Genomic DNA, 20625 nt, shown 5'->3' on the forward strand with positions numbered 1-20625 from the left:
GCCACCGGCCATCATCACTGTGACCTTACTCAGGGTGGGACAAGCTGGAGAAGCAGATCCGAATTAGCCCAAGTAGAAGGGAGGACACGCAGCTTCTCTCCCTTCCTCTTCGCTCAGTTTTGATGGGCTGACCTCCTTTGGTTGCTGTGACTGAGGAAGGAAGGAGGGGAAGCACTGGAAGTGAACCATGATGGCTGGACAGGCTAGAGCTGGCATCTTGGCTTTAACATTTACTGCCTGGCGACTGGCCAAATAATTTGCATCTCAGTTTCTCCATCTATAAACGAGAAGAGTTAACCCCGACTGGATACGTCATGAGGGTCGGCACTAGGAAGTGCCTGGCACATAAATGACGCTGAATATTCACGGTGGCGGTTCCCATGGTGAGCTGTGTGTCTCTCATGGATTCCCCTTGAAGTTCTTCAAGGTCAAGAAGCAGGTCTTATTCATCTTTAAACCTCCAGTATTAGAGCCTCAATAAATATTTGCTGAATGGACAACCACAAGAATAATCTCCTTCCCTTAACTCTATCATTCAGTTGTGAGTTTGAGGTGGAAAAATCAATAAAGAGCTGTCCCCACCCTGCCTTTGCAGAGTTAAATCAGCTTCCGCTCAGGAGTCACACATCAGAAGAACAGAGCTTCAAAGTCTTGTCAGATAAAGGAGGTCTTTATGGAGCAGAGCAACTTCGGGTTTTGCATAACAATACACCCACGGATTTTAACTGATCACTTTTCCCCTAGTTCCTTGTGGATTCATGAAACTGACAGCTTGGCACCAGCATATTGACGCCTGTTTTCTATCTAACACCAGCTGTATGAGTGCCTCATGTTTAATCCACTCTGTAAATTTTTAAGCAACTATGTAAAAACAAAAACCTCAGAAACCCAAGAAAAGATGCTGGGTTGAGTTATTTCATTAAAAAAAACAAACCCTAATAAGTGTCTCCTTTCTGTCTGCCTCCCACTGCAAGCAGGTGTACTTGGTTTCCCTTTTCTCAGAGTGTGAATTGCAGCAGACTTGCAGGAGTCTGTGCTCTAGGCCAGGGCCACTCAAGTGTGGTATCCCCAGAAGACCAGGAGCTCACTTCAGAATGTAAATCAGTGCATTGCTTCCTTCTTCAAAAGGTCTTGCTGTGGAAAAAAAAAGTTAGCTGAGGTGGAGGGAGGAGGGTATAGCTTAGTGGTAGAGCACATGCTTAGCATGCACGAGGTCCTAGGTTCAATTCCCAGTACTTCCATTAAAGAACAACAACAACAACAACTAAAATAAATAAATAGACCTAATGACCTCACCCCCCAAATAAAATAAATAAATATTTTAAAAAGTGTCAGCTCAACTAAATAGTCTCTTTAGTGCCAGGCTTGATGTGCGTTCTGGCACAATCTCCTTACAGACAAGCAACAGGGAGCTCACAGAACACAACCACCTGTGGACCACACTTTGAGAAGCACTGTTCCAGGTCATAGACCTCTCCATCTGCCGGAGACTGCCAGACTGACATTTACAATGGACTTTCGAGTGGTTTTTGGCCGCCTAGTCTCCCTATCCCTTCCTTTGGTAAAGCCCCAATACTGAGACTCTGACTCACCCTTTCTCAGTCATGGGTCCAGGTGGGGATCCTGTATGACTGGGGCTGGCCAAACAGTGCTCTGAGTCTCTCTGGTCACAGTGAATGGTCATGATTCAGGGCCAGCCAATCAGCATAATTCCATCTTCCTGGTCAGCTTTTAGATCTGGGATGGGCAGTGGCCTTGACTGATGAAATCAGAGTTAAGCCTGGGACTCATGTAGAAGCTACAAGGAAGACAGTCTTGTTCCATTAAAGTTGTGAGGAAGTAAGCCTGGAGTCAACAACACCCATGAGGGGAGAGCCTGGCTGTGAAATGAAGCAAAGACAGAAAGCAGAACTGAAAGGATTCTAAGTAGGTCACTGGAACCTCTGGATCAAGCCATGCCTGAAGCAGTTTCTATGACTTTTCGTTAATGTGAACCAGGAAATTTCCCTTTTGCTTAGCGCATTTGGTGAGCTTTCTAACACTTGCATACAGAAGTATCAAGTTAGGTATGACTACTATACCCTAGGCTCATTCTAAAATTCATAAACATTAATCCTAAAGAGACAAATCTGAAAAAGCAAAAGGTGGGGAGTCAGAAGAGCTACCATTTTCTGGGACTAGAGGCAGGTTACCAAGACTTCCCACACCTGAGTTCCTTCCTCTGTCAGGTGATTAACATCTGCTTCACCTGTTAGGTGACTGTGAGAATCACACAGAATGGAAATCATTCTGGAAACGTATGAAAAAGCACTGTACAAACAAAAAAACAGTATTATTACTAGCACAACACCTTACTTATTCAAACTTCAAAATTCTAGCATCCATAACTATCCAGATCCTATAAAAAATTTTTTTAAAGTCTTTCAATAACAACAGATGGTTGTTGCTGTTGTTTTGTTTTGTTTTTCACATCACATACTACACTCTGCTCTAGGAGAGGAAGCTCCCCCTGCCAGCCAGAGGGCAGACAGAGAGCCAGCCCCGCCTTTTGTTCTGGGCTCAGTATCAACACGCACTGTGGTTCATTTCTTAGGTCCACCCAGGCCATTTTCTCCCTCATCGCACACATCATCCCATCTACTCAAGCTTATGAATCATGAAAGAAAAATGATGATTTAATTTCGAAATTACCACTATTAATTCTCAACTGCTATCTGGCAACTTTGGAGTTGTCCCAATAACACTATTCTTATCTAGCGAGGCAGATTTTGTTTGTTTTTACTGTTTTCATAGCCGAGATCTAAGGGGCCAACATAACAACAATCTTTACAGTAAAAGACTAAACTGTTCGAAATTTTCACATTTTTTTCAAACGTCAGAACACAATCATTTTCTGATAGATAAAAACAGTTAGCAATTCGGGTATAAATTGGAAGAGACATTACTACCATTACTGATTTTTAAGTTATGTGCTGAGTTTCTGGTCAATGTTGATATTTATGGATTCTCTTCTGACGGAACAATAACTAAATTTTTGGAGTTCCATATAATATATAATGCAACTGGAAAAAATTTACTCTTCACAGTCCCCTCCTTTGAGGAGCTCAATCCCAGAGGCTGGGGTGGGAGGACAGAATGGATGCTTGTTTCACGAGCGTTCCCATGTCCTGGGCATCAATGCTGCACCAAGCATGTGCACCCACGACTGAGTCCAGCATGCCCCAGGCCGCGTTACTGGTACCCATGGGCAGAGTCATAGTTCCCAGGAAGCAAAGAGCAGACAGAGCGTCCTGTCCCTGCTCTCAAGGACTGGCTGCATTTAGGCAGAGCGGGCTGGCCCAGGATACAGCAGGCTCCACAAATATCACTACCCTGTCTTCCTGCATCTCCATCTGTGCCCCTCCACTTTGTAAAACGAGTTGAGCCTTCCCTGTTATCTGATTATCTACAATTCAAGGAGAGGAGGCTCCACATCTAGCTGTACCACCGCTAAAGCTGGTGCTTCGTCTTCTGTTGATCTGAGACACAACAAGTGACAAGGCGAAGGGGAAGAGGAGAGAGGGACCGTCCCTCCAAAACCTCTAACCACTTACCAGTCGAGACAACGCTCTGGAACCAGCATAGATCACACCCACAAAGAGCACCGAAGCAGGAAGCCACGTCAAAACAGCAGATCTGGAAACAGGGAAAGAGACCATAACACTTCTGTTACTTATGTCCAAAAGACCCCGCTGGAAAGTATGACCCTTCCCATTCACCAAATATAGCCCCCGGGTTGTCAAAACATCCCTGGGTGACTTGCGAAGCATGACTTGGTCTGTATCACTGAGAGGGATGGAGGCTTACTAAGCCATCCTGCCCACAGCTCATCACTTGGCCAACCACATGGTATTACTGATCCCACCATCGGGCACAGGTAAGCTGGAGAAGGAAAGGGCTTCCTGCAGGTTGGAAGAGAGAAGAGGTCTGATTTTTTTTTTAAGGGGGAAGTGAACAGCATTCTTCAGAATTTAAGTAGCTGAAGGCTTTGAATCCATGCCAAATTATTTTAAAAAATGTTTAAAGGCTGGTTACCTAGGCAATGTATCAAACAGCTTTATGGAACCACGAACAGAACCACAGTGTCAAAGGACGGAATTGAAGAGAGTCTTTGAGCCAGGTGGCCACGTGCTGAGCCTCAACCATTAACCTCAACCATTAACCTGAGATGCCAGTTCAGGGACTCTCTAAGGACTTCTGGAGGGCACGTTTCTTTGATTCAATTGTGGCCACACCAAGAACTGGTTTTCAACACAGTTTTGATCTCCTTAAGAAAAGCAAAATCCCAGTTTCTGTACACAGAGTACATATCACCGAGGGTGCAACTTGCTTCCTTCATCAGTTACAAATGCGTTTGGTTCTCTAATTCAAGTTCCCGGAGTCATTCTAATAATAGATATAAATTAATGAAACCATTCCAGCAGGATATAAAATAATAATTCCAACTAACTCAGTGAACTGCTCTCCTGGGATGAAGCCTGTTCCAGAAATGTTGTTTGTCAATTTTATTAGCATGGCAGATGCTCCATCCCTCATCAGACCTGCATTTGTACAACTTCCCAGGGAACCAGGCATGAAAACACTTCTAGTCTCTAGTAAGGCCTCCGAACCCTACTTCCAGTATACATGCATTCAGCCCAAACTCATAGCAACTTGCAAGGTGCTCCCAGCACTAGAGTTAATATTAAAAGCAGCATCGTCGTGGACATTTTCTGAGCCCTCGCTACAGACCAGCTAAATGTTTCCTACGCTGGGATCTTTTTAAAACCTGCACAACAATCTCACGAGGAAAGTATTATTTATTATTATCCCTGTCGTATGAGATGAGGAAAGGGAGGCACAAAGAGTTGAAGTAATCTGTCTCTGGTCAGAAGAGTTGGTAACGGCAAGGCCACCATCTGAATTCAGGTCTGACTCAAAACCGTGCTTTCAACCCCCTCTCACCCTTTACCCTCAAGGACCTTGTGAATGAAAAATACTGCCAGCCTGTATCAGTAAACAAAGAATGCTGTGGCCATCAAGTCTTCTGTTGCTACCGCCACCCCCTCAACCTTTCACCCATTCCCCCTGCCCCCACAGCGAGTGGAGGGAACCCAGGATATGGAGAAGAGGGCAGCCGGTTTCTGCAGCCATCCCCAACTGTGCACGCTAAGGGCACTCAGGAGGTGGAAGAACAGGACACTGGCCCTAAATAGCTAGGTGCACATCAAAGGAATGATTTCAGTGAGCCCAGACCTTCATACCTTCCCAAACATAGAAAAGTGCCAAATTCCTTAACTTGAGATATCTGGTTTTCTCTAATTAATAGTAATCTTTTGATGATCCGACTACCTGGTCTTTGTTGCAAAAACTCATGTATCCTGGCTTCGACCTAGCCACTCTGGAACAGTCTCTTAGAGCGATCTGAGAGGCTGCCTCCCAGGCTCGAGTCCTCAGAAGTCCGCTGAATAAAACAACTCTCAGCTCTTAGGTTGTGCACTTTATTTCAGTTGACAACCTCATCATCTAATGGGAGACACTGACATATAAATAAATAAGCTGCAAACACAATGTGATTTTGCTCTGGGAGCAGACCACGTAGCTAATTATCTGAGAATATTCTGTTATGACTACTCCTGCTGCAATCGGACATCTGCACTTCCAACAAAAGTGTGAACAGAGGATGGAAGATGCCAGTCTCTATCCTAACAGGTCAAGCTAACATCAGCCAGTTGCCACTCTTCTAGGAAAAGGCTTTCCCACTAGACATCCAGGGTCAAGGGAGACAGGATCCAGGCCTGTGGCCCACAGGGCACTAGAAGGAAGCCCAGAGCCCACGCTGCAGAGAGGCAGGCGGGCCGGCACCGAGTGGAACAGCAGCCGGCCCAGCTGCGGCAGGCCCAGGACTTTGGAATTAAGGTCAGTGAGGCCCCAGACACGTGTGCTCCTCTCCCTCTTAAACAAGGAAAACTCCTGCCACGCATCTACTCCAAGAGACATCCAGGTATCCGAGTGGCCGTGGTCATGACAGAAAGGAAACAGGGAACATCTTGCTTTTAACCCCTCTGCCTTAAAATACAAAGGAATAGCTTTAACCAGAAAAAATACACATGGGTCTAGTTGGACTAAAGGTATTTTGTGGCAGCAGCCTGAGCTGACTGAGATGCCCTCCGCTGCAGCTCTAACTCTGCAGGATTCCAGGACAGCCAGCAGCCTGGGCCTGCAGGTAAGGAACAAACGAGGCACGTGCCACCAGGGCACCTCCTCTCCACCTTTAATTCATAAGGTGGCACCACCTGTGTCTCCTGTACTGGTTTAATCTTTCATTGTCCTATGTGCCATCAAAGGAAGCAAGGACAGGGTTAAATCCCGAGAAGGTCCTGGCAGAATCTCGAGTCTCTGTGGTGCAGGAGCCTCTGGGGAACTGCTGAGCCATTGGGGGCTGTGTGTGTGTGTGTGTAGATGAGATCTATGGAAGAACTACTTGCTCTGAACACACTGGTGATACTGGAATTTGTCTTATATGATTCATAAGCACAAACGTTGCATCTTCTCTGCATCGTGTGTACTTTCTGTCTTTTTGCTTGTGCACACGCCACCATCCCTAAGAACCCTGATGAATGAAGCATTTTACAAGAAGCTAACAATAGTCCCTTGGCATGAAATCTTAAAACTCTTGTTATTGAGATGAAGGCTAATTAAATTAAGTCACTTGTTTTTCAAATAGAGCATGCATTATTGAGGGAACATCTGCTCCCTGAAAACACTCAGTTAATCTGTTCCTGGGAGCCTGGCAGCATCCTTGAGCTGAATTCTTGAAAATTCTCAGAGTGATGCTGACACCTAGTGACCCAGAAGCAGTTTCCAAACATGAAAAGAACACGTGACCAAGATACCAGGGCTCACAGGTTGACTACTGACTGGCACCGCCTAAAACAGTAACACACCTTATGACTGTAAAGTCAGTATTTACTTTACAGTTTATAAGGACTTCTGCATATATTAACTCCCTGCTTATAGAAGATGTCTGATTTCACCTTTTTGGCCCATTACTGGTGGATATGGTCCTCAAGGAGTCTTACGCCCTCTCAGACCTTTCTCCTTCAATCTTTACTCTCTCCCTGACTCAGAGAGGGCCATCCTCCCATGACAAAGTCCAGCCCTAGTATTACTTGAACCCAAGAACCCTTGTTGACACTGTGTCTCACTGAGGATCACTCAGAGCAGGAGTTAGCAGACAGCAGCCTATAGGCCAAGTCCCACCTGCTGCCTATTGCTGAAATAGCATTTTATTGTCACACAGCCACACCTGTCTGTTTACCTTGTCTATGGCTGTTTTTCCACTACAACAGCAGAGTTGAGTAGTTGTGACAGAGAGCGTATGGCCCATAAAGCCTATAATGTTTCCTCTCCGGTTCTTGTTTGCAACCCCTGATTTAGAGTAAGGCAGCCTGGGTCCCAACGTCTGGAACTTACGAGCTGCGGCACCCTCGGGCGCCTCACCCCAATCCGGGGGAGGAGCGGGACTGGATGTGCGGCTAAATGAGTTTAGGAGACAGGCAGCCGGGATGGCACAGAACAGAGATGTTAGTACTAAGAAACATAGTCCAAAAATGAAAAAAGAAAAAGAAATAGAGGTCACCCAGGTCCCCGAATAACAACTGAGCCAGGATAGAAGAGGTCCACATCTCATTTCTAATAGATATGAGAAAGAAAACCCAGTTCAAGCACCTTGCCCGTGCACAGTCCATGAAGGACTGCCAATTCAAGCCAATGTGCAAGACATAACACCTTTGATCTCCGGTCTGGGAGGTTAACACTTCATACCACTGACTTAAGAGGTCAGAAAGGGCTGTATGGACACAGAGGGACAGCTATACACAATGTGGTCTATGACAAACCGTGAGTTCAGCAGATTCCTATGCACTGAGTGGTGTGGGCATGCCCTGCAGGCATCAAAGGTCAAAAAAATCCCCGTCCTGAGAAAGGCAAATACTGCATGGTATCACTTATATGTGGAATCTTTTTTAATACAGTCAAACTCATAGAAACAGAGAGAGTCTGGTGAAAGGGCACAAAGTTTCAGCTACAAGATGAATAATGTACATTGATTATTCATGAATGATGAATAATGTATCCCATGAGGATCTAATGTGTAATATGGTGACTACAGTTGATAACATTGTATTTATAATTGAGATTTGCTAAGAGAGTGGAACTTAAACGTTCGTACAAAAAAAAAGATAACTATGTGAGTTGATGGATGTGTTAATTAACTAGATGGTGTGAATGTTTCACAACGTATACGTATATCAAATCACCACAATGTACACTGTAAATAACTTAAAATTTTATTTGCCAATGATACTTCAATAAAGCTGGAAAAAAAAAAACCCTGTCCCTTTACCAATCCTGGCCTCTGGGATGCCTCTCAGGTACCACCCAAGCGCCATGTCAACACCAACCAGATTCTATTCACTATTATATCCCCTCAGTGGCTCTCAGCGTGTTTCCTAAGGAATTTTTGAAAGTTGGTTTTATTATTCACAAAAAGTAATTTCTAACACATACATATATATGTAAGGCATTCTTCTGGAGAGAAAACAATGGGAAAGAAAAACAAAAACACAAGAATCTGAGTGCTAACTTTCCTCTGTGAGCAAAGATGACTTTTCATAAAACTACAAGAGTCACTCAAAAGGAAATATCAATACATTACAACACTATTTGGGAAATTCTAACCACCAGTAGCTTTGATGAAGGTGGGCTAGCTCACTTAAAAACCAATAAATAACCAATCATTAAAAAGAAGTACAACTGTGTCCCGAATTGACTGGCTCATTTATTTAGGGACTGGGCTGAGTTAATTTGGAGGTTTTATCAAAAGTAGTAGTTATGGTTCTCCAGCAAAGACTCTCAATGGAAAATTTAGGGGTGAGGGGTTCTTTATCTGTCAGAAATCTCTGGTCACAAAGGTATTATGGCACAGGTTTTTTTAACTTAGAATTTTTCATATCTGAAAATGTTGAGAGTCAATTTTTCTCTCTTATATATAGTGGATAAAAAGTAGTAAGTAGGTTAAAGATTACTTTCAAAATGTATTTATGTATGTATTTATTTATTTAATTTATTTTCATTTTCACAATCTGACAAACCCTTTCCATTTTTTATTACAAACCCTTTCCATTTTTTATTACCAAAATGCTGTAAAGTATACAAAATGCACATGATATAGTGAAGGTTTTATGTTGCTTTCCAAACCAACTCTGTTGCAAAAGAACCAAGTAAGCTGTCTCCCACGATATATCAAAATGTTTTTATTTAAATATGGAGCCTAGTCGTACAGGAGCCAGCAGATGGCATCTAAAGTCTCCAGTGAAATCACACCTGAGTGTCCTCAGCCATGGTTCTGTAATCTAATACAGTGCCATGGTCTCGCTGTGCTGCGCTACCAGACGTCCGGTCAGCTGAAACAGGTCACAATGTGCTTTTAAGGCTCACGTTTCGGAACTATAGAAAGGCTTCGGCACAGGACTTCCAACACTGCTAGAAAAATCACTTCAATGTTCTGCAATGTCTTGGCAACAGCAGTAGCCACCATATAATGACAAGCTTGTGGCTGAAAACCAGGGCTGTCTTTCTCAAGACAGAGGCTTCCAGGGCAGCACCCAACACCCAGTGATAACAACCAGTTGCTGGGCAAACATCCTGGGAGGAGAATGGTTCCATTGGGCCACTTGGTGGTGTCAATACATGACGTGGCCAGGGGGAATCAGGGATTCTGCTGTGCTCCAGCCTACAAGGACAGTCTAAATGAGCTCCTCTATGGTGATTACTATTAAGGAACAATTTGGGGCTCGCCCTCCAGCCCCATCATTATAATCCCCAACCACGATGATGTCGGGGATGCAAAACCGTTTTCCTGCTGTTGCTTCCTTTTTCAGTAGAGCTCTGCTCTCTCTCTGCTCGGTGACACAGCAAAGCTGGGCTGTGGTTCTCTAGTGACATAATCAGAAAGCAAAGCCAAGCAGGAAACATGGTCACAGCAAACACAGACCCAGCCCAAGCACACACGAAGGAACACTGGTGCTGTCTCCTTGCTGCCATCTGTCTGGTAACACCCCTTTGCCGAGCGCACATGGTAACTGGAAGTCCTGAGCTGGGACAGCAGTTATGAACCACAAGACTCACTACAAACTAGAACACGGGGATCTGAAGCTTAACTGAGCTGACACCATGTGTGTGGCTGTGAGACCACCAAAGGAAGTCCAGGGGACAGAAGTGAAAAAGTCTCTAGAAAATTGAGCAAGGGGACAAAAAAGGGATACTATCATGGATCTTCCGAGATGGGTGGCACCTAGCATCATGCGAATTCAAGGGCCAGCTCTGTCTAGTGGGTCTCAAACTTCTCTGTCTAGGACCACTTCTTCCAGGAAAAGAATCTTGAGAATTTTTTACTTTACCTGGTTTGACTAGTCATTCCCCCTCCTCCACCCACAAAAAAAAAGCAATTAAGTGTGAAGAATGCCATCAATGGATGAATGAATAAACTAAATGTGTTACATACGCAATGGAATATTATTCAGCCTTAAAAAAGGAAATTCTGACACATGCTACTTCATGGATGAAGCTTGCAGACATTATGCCAAGTGAAATAAACCAGTCACAAAAAAAAAAACAAATACTGTATGATCCCATTTAAACGAGGTGCCTAGAATAGGTGAATTCATAGAGACAGAAGCTAGAAAAGAGGCTGACCAGGGGCTGGGGGATGGAATAAAGGGGAGCTCTTATTTAATGGGTATAGGGTTTCTGTTTTGGATGATGAAAATTTCTAGAAATGGATGATGGTCATGGCTGCACAATATTGTGAATTAACGCCACTGAACTATATGCTTAAAAATTGTTTTAAAATGATAAATTTGTTACATATATTTTACTTACAAAAAAAGTTTCCGTATGAACAATGGCATTGCTTTTAAGGAAACATAACTAAAGTAATGTTTAAAAGACCATTATTAATAAGTAAATACTTCACATCAGAAATCATAAGATAAAGTCAGGGTCACTGTGAGAGCAGAAGACCCAAGATGATTAGCACCGATGGACCTCAGTCCAAAATCTGACAGCCAGTTCTCTTGCTTCTGCAGAGAAATACATTCAACTACTTGGGGTCAAAATGCTTCATTATTTAACTGAATATTAGAACTATCAAAGGCCTTGTGAATTCAGGGCTCATGTTCTTTTGAATGAAGACCCAGTTCTTAGGGAACTATCCACCATAACAACAAACTATAAAGTAAGACTTGCACTTGGTATCACATGTAAAATACCAAAAGTATATTTTATTAAGTAGAGGATTCCATACCATGGAAATGCAAATTTTTGACTTAATGAACTGCTCCTTTGGATTAGTAAGCATCCTTCGTGTGATATTCTTTTAGAATATGGACCAGGATGTTAATTGGGTCAAGAAAGTGAATCCAAACCCAAGTTCCCAGGGACTCTCCTTTGTAAAGCCTCTTAAACCAGTGTTTTGCTCTCTAGTTATGTATTTGCAGGAGAAGCCAAAATTATTAGTATTTATACTGGACTCGTTCTCAAAGCTTCTCCAGAGTGCCAGGCCAAGGGGTAACTTAGCAATGAAGTAGTTAATCTGACTCATGGAGAAGTTGGGCAGATAACTTGGATCACAAGGCAAATGGCTTGGCCTGATCATTTAGTTGGGATGTTTACCTTATTCATGTAAACCTTGACTTCATTTTCTCTTCGTTTTATGCATAATTTCAGGCAAGGCACGATGTTCTCAAAGAATCAATGGAATTTATTCAGGTGAGGCAGGAGTGGATAGCCAATTCAGATTATAACTTTGGCTGAAAAATGTCATGGTCTTTGACATTTTTTTAATGTATGTATATTTTTATTGAAGTATAGTCAGTTTACAGCGTTGTATCAATTTCTGGTGTACAGCATAGTGCTTCAGTCATATAGGAACATACATATACTTGTTTTCATATTCTTTTCCACCATAAGTTACTATAAGATGTTGAATATGGTTCCCTGTGCTATACAGTATAAACTTGTTGTGACATTTCTTTTAAATCTATTTGAAAAGCTGTCTTAATAGAATCATAGCAACTAATGCTAATTGTGATCTGAATTGGACTCTGGATCAGAATTTTTGTGAGAAGGGTTATAAAGACTATTATTGAGAAAAGTGGCAAAATATGAGTGTGGTTTACAGATAATAGTATTGTATCGATGTTAATTTCCTCATTTTGATAATGATGTAGTCATGTGAGAGAATGTCCTAGCTCTTAGGAAATACAAGTTATAAATAAAGAAAAGAGGTATCTTACTCTCAAATCTGCAACTTTCAAATAATTCAGAAAAAAAAAGTGTGTGTGTGTGAAGAGACAGTGATAAGAGAAGCAGGGTAAAATAATAATTGGGGAATCTGAGTAAAGGGTATGAGAATTCTCTGTGCTATTTCTAACTTTTCCATAAGCAGGAAATAACTGCAAATTCAAAAATTTACCCCCCCAAAATTAAAGCTGATTTAATAACTTATTCATAGGGGCCCTATGATCTAAAACATAACCAAATTAATACAGTATTTTAAATTATATATTGCAATTAATTTTAATATACATTAGTGGCATCATTAACCAGGAAAACATTACTGAGTTCTATCTGATTATAAAATCATTGAATCTCAAGGTTAGAAGGGAATTAAGAGATCAAACAACTCAAACAAACATCCGTGTTTCCCAATGTAACACCATCAGTTAAACAATATAAGAGGAAGCAAACTGTGAATCATGTATCAAGCACAGAAGGGGTGGTCCTACCTTGAACTGCAGTTGATCTCCGCCCAGCCCAGCTTCCATGACACATGAAGCAAAAGTCCACCAATCAGCGTCTGCCACCTGAGAAGAATCCAGGCCAATGTGAATTTAAGAGCTCCGTGGTCTCAAACGCCATCCAGCCCCATTAGATCTGTCTGCCTGACACAAATACACGCATCCGATCCTTCTTATAACTCCTGTCTCCTACTTTCTCCTCATTATCATCCCAGTTCTTAGATCCCTCTTTCTCAACCTCTCCTGCTCCCTCAAGCCCAGCCGTATCACTGAGAGCTGATACTGATGGTCTTCTCTTCTTATCCTAGACTTTTCCTGAACGAACTCTCCCACAGTCACTACTTACTTCTCCATTATCTCTACACTGATGATTCCCAAATCCTCCTTCTCACCAGGATGTGGCCACCCTGAGACCCCACAAGCTCCCAATGATAACACACCTATAGCATGACCTTAAACCTCCCCCTCCCCATCCTGAGCATCCTTCTACCATCCCTAATCAGCCAAACAAGAAACCCGGATGTCATCCTGGCCCTCCTCTGCCATCACTTCCCTCATCTACTTACAAAATCCTATTGACTTTATCCCCATAACAACTCTGAAACCCGAAGCCGCCCTCTCCTTCCCTCTTCCCAATTCAGACTCATCACCTCACACCTGGAACACAGCAACAGTCCCCTCACTGGCCTCCCTCTCTCCAGGGTTGCCCTGTACCTTCCATTCTCCATCTCACAGCCAAAGGTTTTGTTCTAAAATGCAAACTGAATCATGCTCCTTATTTTTAAAAGGGCTGATCCTCCCACAGCAGCCCTCAGCCTCTTTTCTGCCCCTACACACTTGGGGTCATGGAGCTCATGTGAGACACACGTCCTCCCGTGCAGAGTATAGGGGGAGCACACGTTAAAAGATAAACATTCCCTCCCCTGCCCACTACAAAAAGCATAGCAAAACGCCACATGAGTGACGGGTAAGGCAGGCAAAACTTTATCCTGTTTCACACTAATTGCTTTTTTACTTTCAGTGAGTCATTCATAAATGTCAACACCTTATTTCTGCTTACGACTTGAGATACCTCACCTCGGAGGTGGTTACAACACACCCGTGTGTTGTGACATGACAGCTGAGAACCCCTGGCCTACAGGATAAAGTCACTTGCGTGTGACATGCAAGCCTTCCGGGACTTGCACCCGCCCCCTCCAGGGTCAGCTCCTGTCCATCTGCTGGTGGCAGCTACATTCCAGCCACACTGAACAGCCCACAGCCTTGGCACTGTGCCAGGCCAATTGATATTTCTTAGAGTTTGCACACGCAGCCCTCTTGGTTCATAATGTTCTTCCCATCTCTCTGGGTGAACGGACACTCGTTCATCCTGTAAGATCCAGGTTTTATGTCCCACTGACTCAGCCAGGCAGAGCAAACAGATATGAGTCAGGCCCTCCATCGGGACCTCAATTATGTAGTTTTTCCCCCAGGGGACAAAGGGCAGCACCTGGAGACATTTTTGGTTGTCACAAAAGGAGGTGGGGGAAAGGAGGGCTGCTATTGGCATCTGATGAGCACGAGCCAGGATGCTGCAGAGTAAACATTCCCCCAACATGCAGGACAGGCCCCCACGACAAAGAAGGATCCAGCTCAAAATGTCACTAGTGCCGAGGCTGAGAAACCCTGGTCTGGTGGGAAGTAAGCTAACTAACTAGCAGTCACAATCGGTGTGAGAAAGCCCTAACAGGAAGAGTACCCGGAGCACAAGCCGCCCCACGGGGCGGTTAACCCAGCCTAGCGAGCTGGTGAGTCTTCCCAGGTGAAGGAAATCTGAATCGTGTTCCAAGTGGGAGCCCAGGATGGACGAAGGCCCACAGGTGAGAGAGACAACGGCTCGTTCAAAGCCTCTCAGGTAAGTTCAACCAGCCTGACCTCAGCCTGTGAGCGCTCAAGGCGGGGGCGGCAGGAGCTGACACTGGAGAAGAAGGGCTGGCCATGAAAGGCCATGTCAACCATGGAGGAGCTGGGGCTTCAAACTGGGGACCCACTGAAGGGTCTGCAGCATGGGAGCCCACTGTCACATTTGCCTTTGGGAAAGCGCCCTCTTTTCTACAAGGGAGAGAATGTTTGTTAAGAGAAGCAAGACTAGGGGGCAGGAAGCAAGGCAGGAGTTGTGAGAGGAATCTGAGAGATCACAATGGCCCGGGAGGAGGCCATTCAGAAGATGGACAGGTTCTAAAGCCTTTTACAGGTCCTGGTAGTTAATTAGATGTCGAGATATCAAGAATAGCCCAGGTTTCTGAATCAGGCAACGGGACAGAGGACACCATTCACGGCAGGTAAAGTGAAGGGACACACAGAGGCAAGCAGGCTCCGGAGGGCAGGCGTCTTTCTTTTCTTCACTGAAGTAGCCCAAGTGTCTAGAAAAGTGACTGGTGCATAGTGTGCCTGTGATACATTTTTGTAGAATGAGTTATTCTGCCCTACTATGCACCTCCTATGTGCCAGGCATGGCTCTTGGCATTGGGGATACTCCAGTGACAAAACAGATTTTTTTTTTTTAAATTCTTGACCTTTATAGACCTTACATTCTATTGAGGGAGGTGCATTCAGTCGGACTCCTCTACAAGGAGGGGAAAAGCCAATTCAGGTGAAAACACCATCCTTCCACATATAAGTTCCCTAAGCCCCTCTTCCCGGAGAAAAGTGAAGGACAGTCAGGATCTGAAAATGAGAAGGCAATATTCCAGCCTTGTTGGCTGAAATACACACAACCATAGATGATACTTTTTAAAGTTTTGCTATGAAATATGAGGTATGAAATACTTGCTATGAAACATGAACTATTATCTGGCAAAGTAATTCTAAAGTTCACCTAAAATTACATATTAGTGATAATATAAAGAACAAAAATTCATAAAAAAGTGGTGAAAAGCCTTCTTCCTTCCCCTTGTTCACTATCTGCATTGTGTCCATCTTTTCCTATAATAACCACTCTCACTAGTTTCTTTTTTTTTTTTTAATAAAAAAACCATACATACACTTTGACATGATGGAAGTGTTATAGACTGTTATGGACTTGCTTTTGTTCCCCATCAAGTGCATTATGAAGACCTTTCCACGTTAATATATGAGAGTTTCCTTTTTTTAAATGTTTGAATGATATTCCATTAGGAATACAGTATCATTTATTTAACTGGTTCTGTATAGATGAAAATTAGGTTGTTTAAAAATGCTTGCTGTCACAAAAGCTGCAATGGTTCACATGTATATCTTTGTACATATTTCATGTACATAAATGCAAGTAAATCTCTCAGGTAAATTCCTGGAAGCAGAATTGCTGGATTGGAGGATTAAAACCATTGCAATGTTGCTTTATTCTACCGAAGTGCCAATTGTAGATATTTTACCAATTTGCCACCCATGATCAAGGTATGACTGCACCTGCTTTCTACATCCTCATCAATGCCATGTTATCAGATTTTGAAATTTTATTTTGCAAATCTTATTGGTAAAATATATTTTATATTATATTTTTCTTATGAATGAAGACTATCATTTTACACGTTCAAGAACCATTTGTAAGTAGGGATTTTTAGTTTTGGTATGAAGATCTAGTTTTAGTGCACTGGAATGGTATAATTGCTACTTTTTTGTAAATAATTGATCTTTTATTCATGGTTAATATTCCATGGGCATTTGAAAAGAAAGTATAATCTTTATTTTCAAAATACAGAGTTTGATATTTAACTATTAGTTATATTATTTAGTTATTTATATATACACACACACTAGTTTTTTGTTTGTCCAGTTGATCTGTCATGGAAAACTAGTAGTAAATTTATCTCCTAATACTAGTATGTTGCTATTTGTCCCTAGAATTCCCAGAGTTTTTACTTGTCAAATGATGATACCCTGTTGTTTTGCTGGTTGATACTCATCACTATTTTATTTTCATTTTGAACTTCATGCTCCAGCATTGTAATGTGTCTTTTCATTTTGAACTGCATGTTTTAGCATTATAATACACCTTTTCTCACTTGCTTAACTCTTTTTGTCCTGAATTCAACCTTGTCTGACATTAAGATCTCTACATCTGCTTTTTTGTGTGTGCATTTGTGTGATATTAAAAAAAAAAAAAAAAAAGGAAGAAGAGAATGAGGGATGGCGTGCTCTGCCACATATTTAAAAGCTATAATAATTGAAACAATTTAGCACTAGCCTCTTTTCATAAAAACTGACAAATAATGAGGGTAGTATAAATGAAACCATTAGGGGAGGGATGATTTCTTCACACTGCACTATAAGCTAAAATAAATGGACAATAATTAAAAATTGAACAAAAGCTCTAATGACATATAGGTGAATAGCTACATGATCTTGTGATGGAGCAGAATAAACATAAAAGCAATAGTATCAATCACAAAAGACACAATCAATAGAAACACATTTTTTTAAAGCTGGGGGGAGGGCAGAGTTTGAGGTGAAAAAGGTAATGTGAGTGCCAGAGCACTCCATGCTGCTTCTGCACTGCCCAGACTATAGACCTGATCCTGTACTACTTTCTATCTTTTTTCTAACAATAGCATCCCCCAGTCACAAGACCACACACTGGATTCCTCTGTGTTTCTCTCTGCAGCTTCATTCCTATGTTCAAACAATGAATTTTCTATGAGGTCACTTAAAAATTAAATAATCAAAATAATTATAATCAAAATGAAAACAGCAAAGAACAAATTGAAAAAAGAAATTCCAATAAATATGATGGAAAGGTGGTTAGCATCCTTAAAATATAAAGAATTAAATTAATAAGAAAAATATGAAAACCCTAGTAAAAATAAAGGGGTAAAAAGCACAAATAGATAATTCACTAAAAAAGAGATACAAGTGGGTAATAAACAGAAGAAAACTGTCCAACTTCATCTAAGAAATGATAAGACAAAACAAATTTTTTGCTCATGAAATCAGCAGAGAGAGGAAAAAAGTTAACAGTTGTGGTTTGAGTACAACATCGTAGACACTTTCATATACAGACTGGGTAACATTGTTAATTGGTAAAATGATGCTGGAAAAGGATTTGTTAATATTCAAAAAGAATACTAAAGAAGTTCATATTCTTTTATCTAAATTTCTTATATAGGAATCTATTTCAAAAAATAGTTAGAAATTTGGCAGATTTGAATGCAAAAAATGTTTGATAACATTGTTGTGTTTATACCCCCAAAATGGGACATAATTTAAATGCCATTAATAGAATGGCTAAATAAATTAATAGTATGTCTATCTGATGAAAAAAATCTATGCAGTCATTAAAAATATTTTAAAGGACATTAAATGATGCTGGTTGGATATTTCCCACAAACGTGTATAGAAGGCATAGAAGATACTCACCCTTGGAATAATGTAGGGTAGGTAAACTTCAAGATAGACAGAACATACTGAAAAACAAATACCAGGTTAATGGACATTTTCAAATTATAGTGAATTGATAAACCATATAATCAAAGTAATCCCTACTGAAGAAACATAAGTACACTCAAGTTTCAAAAAAGGCTTTATACCTCCCAAAAATCACACACTGGGGAAAAAAATGACCTTCCAAGTCATACTAAAGACTTGACTTGTGGGTTTTCATGAAAGACCTGTTACTCTGCCCTTTCTGATGATTATATAGAAACAAAGTAAGGTCATTCTGTTTTTAAAGTGAAACATTATCAATATATCCATCAGGTTAGCTAGACAAATTTGAATAGTTAAATGAAAAAGCCAGGTTTTCACAAATTCATATATTCCTGAGTAGGTCTACCACCAACTAATGTTCTTAGTTTAGCTACCTGTCCCATGAGGAAAAGAACAAATCTGCTAAAAGCTAGTCATTATTGTGTCGTACCACAAGCAAAAGACTGTCTTCCCTTCCTCCTTTCCTTTCTTCTAGAGCACCTACCACTTATCTTATAGAGCATTTATCATAATGCTGGGCACTCGGCCACCCTCCTTATGAACATTATATCAATTAATCCTCATAACTACTCTTTGAAAAGGACTTTTTAATCCCATCTTGAAATTCAAAAATTTAGGTTTAGAGAGATTAAAGGCCAAGAAGGTTGAGCCAGGATGCAAACGTTATCACTGCCTTCCAGAAAGGTGGTACTACTGGATCTTCAGAAGCCCACCACCATAACTGAAAATTAACTGGACAAGGTGGAAGCGGAGTTCAGGGGCATCCTCCGAATATACTGAAGACAGCCACTCACATTAAGAAAGAAGGTATAAGAAAATGCTGTTTGTTAACAGTTCTTTTGCAAAGAGCAAGAGGGTTTTTTCCTCAGGAAGGGAGTGGGGAGAGAGCAGTAGAGGCCTTTAGTGGGGAAAGGTGGTCCTGGGCCCTGTATCACCACTTTTGTTTAGTGTCCATTCCCAGAGTCTAGGATGGGGTGATGCCCTACTGTAGCCCATGGGGATCCAACATTTCCCTGCATGGTACCAAATCCAAGGCCACTTTCTCCCTCCTAACAAAATAAAAACATGGTACCACTGCTTTTCTGCCTCTTCATCAAAAGGGTTTTATAACATCACTTTAAACAAAATTAAGTTTACATTTTATTTTTTTAAATAATTCCACGAAAAACTCTTGAATACACTGGAAGTCCCTGGGATGGAGACAGTAAAAATAGGTTTGGAAATCAGTGGTGTGAGGCGGAAATGGAGATGGATTGATATCTCCTATTTAAAGGCTTCTGGAATCTTGTGGGGTTCTGAGGCAGGGGCGTGTTTAGAAGAGAAGGCAGGATGTGACTGATTCCTTCTCCTACTCTTTCATCTCCGAGGGAACAGGAGCCAGTTGTTTTTTTCTTTCCCTAAAAAGTAGTCCACATATCCCAAAATTAAGTTCCTGAGAATTCACCAGTCAAAAAACCTGGCTTCTCAGGAAATGTAAAGAATGCATTACAGGACGATAAATGGGGACAGTACTGTCCAACAAACCTATTTCTAAAAAAGCATCGTACAGAGAGTCGTCGTCTTCTCCGTCATCATCAGCAACAAATCAGATAAAAATCTGGAGGCAGCATTTGCTCCGCGTACGATTTGGGAACTCAGATCCCCCACTGCCAATCTTCACGACCCCGCGCCCGCCCCCCTCACCTTGTTCGTGAGGTAAGAAGCCAAGTAGCAGATACAAAACGTGAGGCCGACCAGGCACCTCCTCATGTACATCTGTCAACTTGCGCTCCTTCCCGGGGACCCCCCCGGGAGCCCCACCGCCACCGCCGGAGCCGGGCCACCGCCGCTGCGGCCAGGACCGCCACGTGGCTGCGAGCTCCGCCAATCGGCGCTGGGGACCGCCCCCTGCGCCTGCCTCTTAAAGGGGCCGCCCTTCCGCAGGCTCTGCAGCCTGGGCGGTGGGCGGGGCGGCAGCCAACGTGCCAGTGCTGCGACCCTGTGGAGAGCAAGAGAGGACCGTTGTCCTTGTAAAAAAGTAGAAAATGGTAGAGGAGGGGGAAAAAGGCAGTTGACAAAACAGTCCACAAGCACTCAATTAGCATTTAGAGAGAAAAGTTTACGAATATTGGCTCCAACCGGTGGACCAGACTGTTGTTTGTGCTTTACTGAATTCTGTTTTCTACATTCAGTCTGTATTATTTTTGCAAATGGCACCTTAAAAGCTAACAACAATAAATGCTATTTTAAAGGAAGGCCAGGATGGGGGGGGGGCGGGGAGGGACTATAACGAGAATAATTTTTCCTTTAGGAGACGTCAATC

General features: G+C 42.3%; 1 protein-coding gene across 3 annotated transcripts in view; it reads right to left on the minus strand.

Annotated features, from left to right (window-relative positions):
- The window catches only part of TMEM241 (transmembrane protein 241), an 82682-nt gene extending 62519 nt beyond the window's left edge, over positions 1–20163 (minus strand). For all 3 annotated transcript variants that reach the window (XM_032467508.1, XM_032467507.1, XM_032467509.1), the window contains exons 1-4: positions 20007–20163; positions 18255–18301; positions 12870–12947; positions 3594–3675 (exon numbers count right to left, since the gene is read on the minus strand). In XM_032467508.1, coding sequence (XP_032323399.1) covers positions 3594–3675; positions 12870–12947; positions 18255–18301; positions 20007–20078 — 279 coding nt within the window. In that variant the 5' untranslated portion in view covers positions 20079–20163. The remainder of the gene's footprint in view (positions 1–3593; positions 3676–12869; positions 12948–18254; positions 18302–20006) is intronic.
- Positions 20164–20625: the final 462 nt, after the last annotated feature.

The sequence above is a fragment of the Camelus ferus genome, chromosome 24 (assembly GCF_009834535.1).
Source record: "Camelus ferus isolate YT-003-E chromosome 24, BCGSAC_Cfer_1.0, whole genome shotgun sequence".
NCBI classification, from domain to species: domain Eukaryota; kingdom Metazoa; phylum Chordata; class Mammalia; order Artiodactyla; family Camelidae; genus Camelus; species Camelus ferus.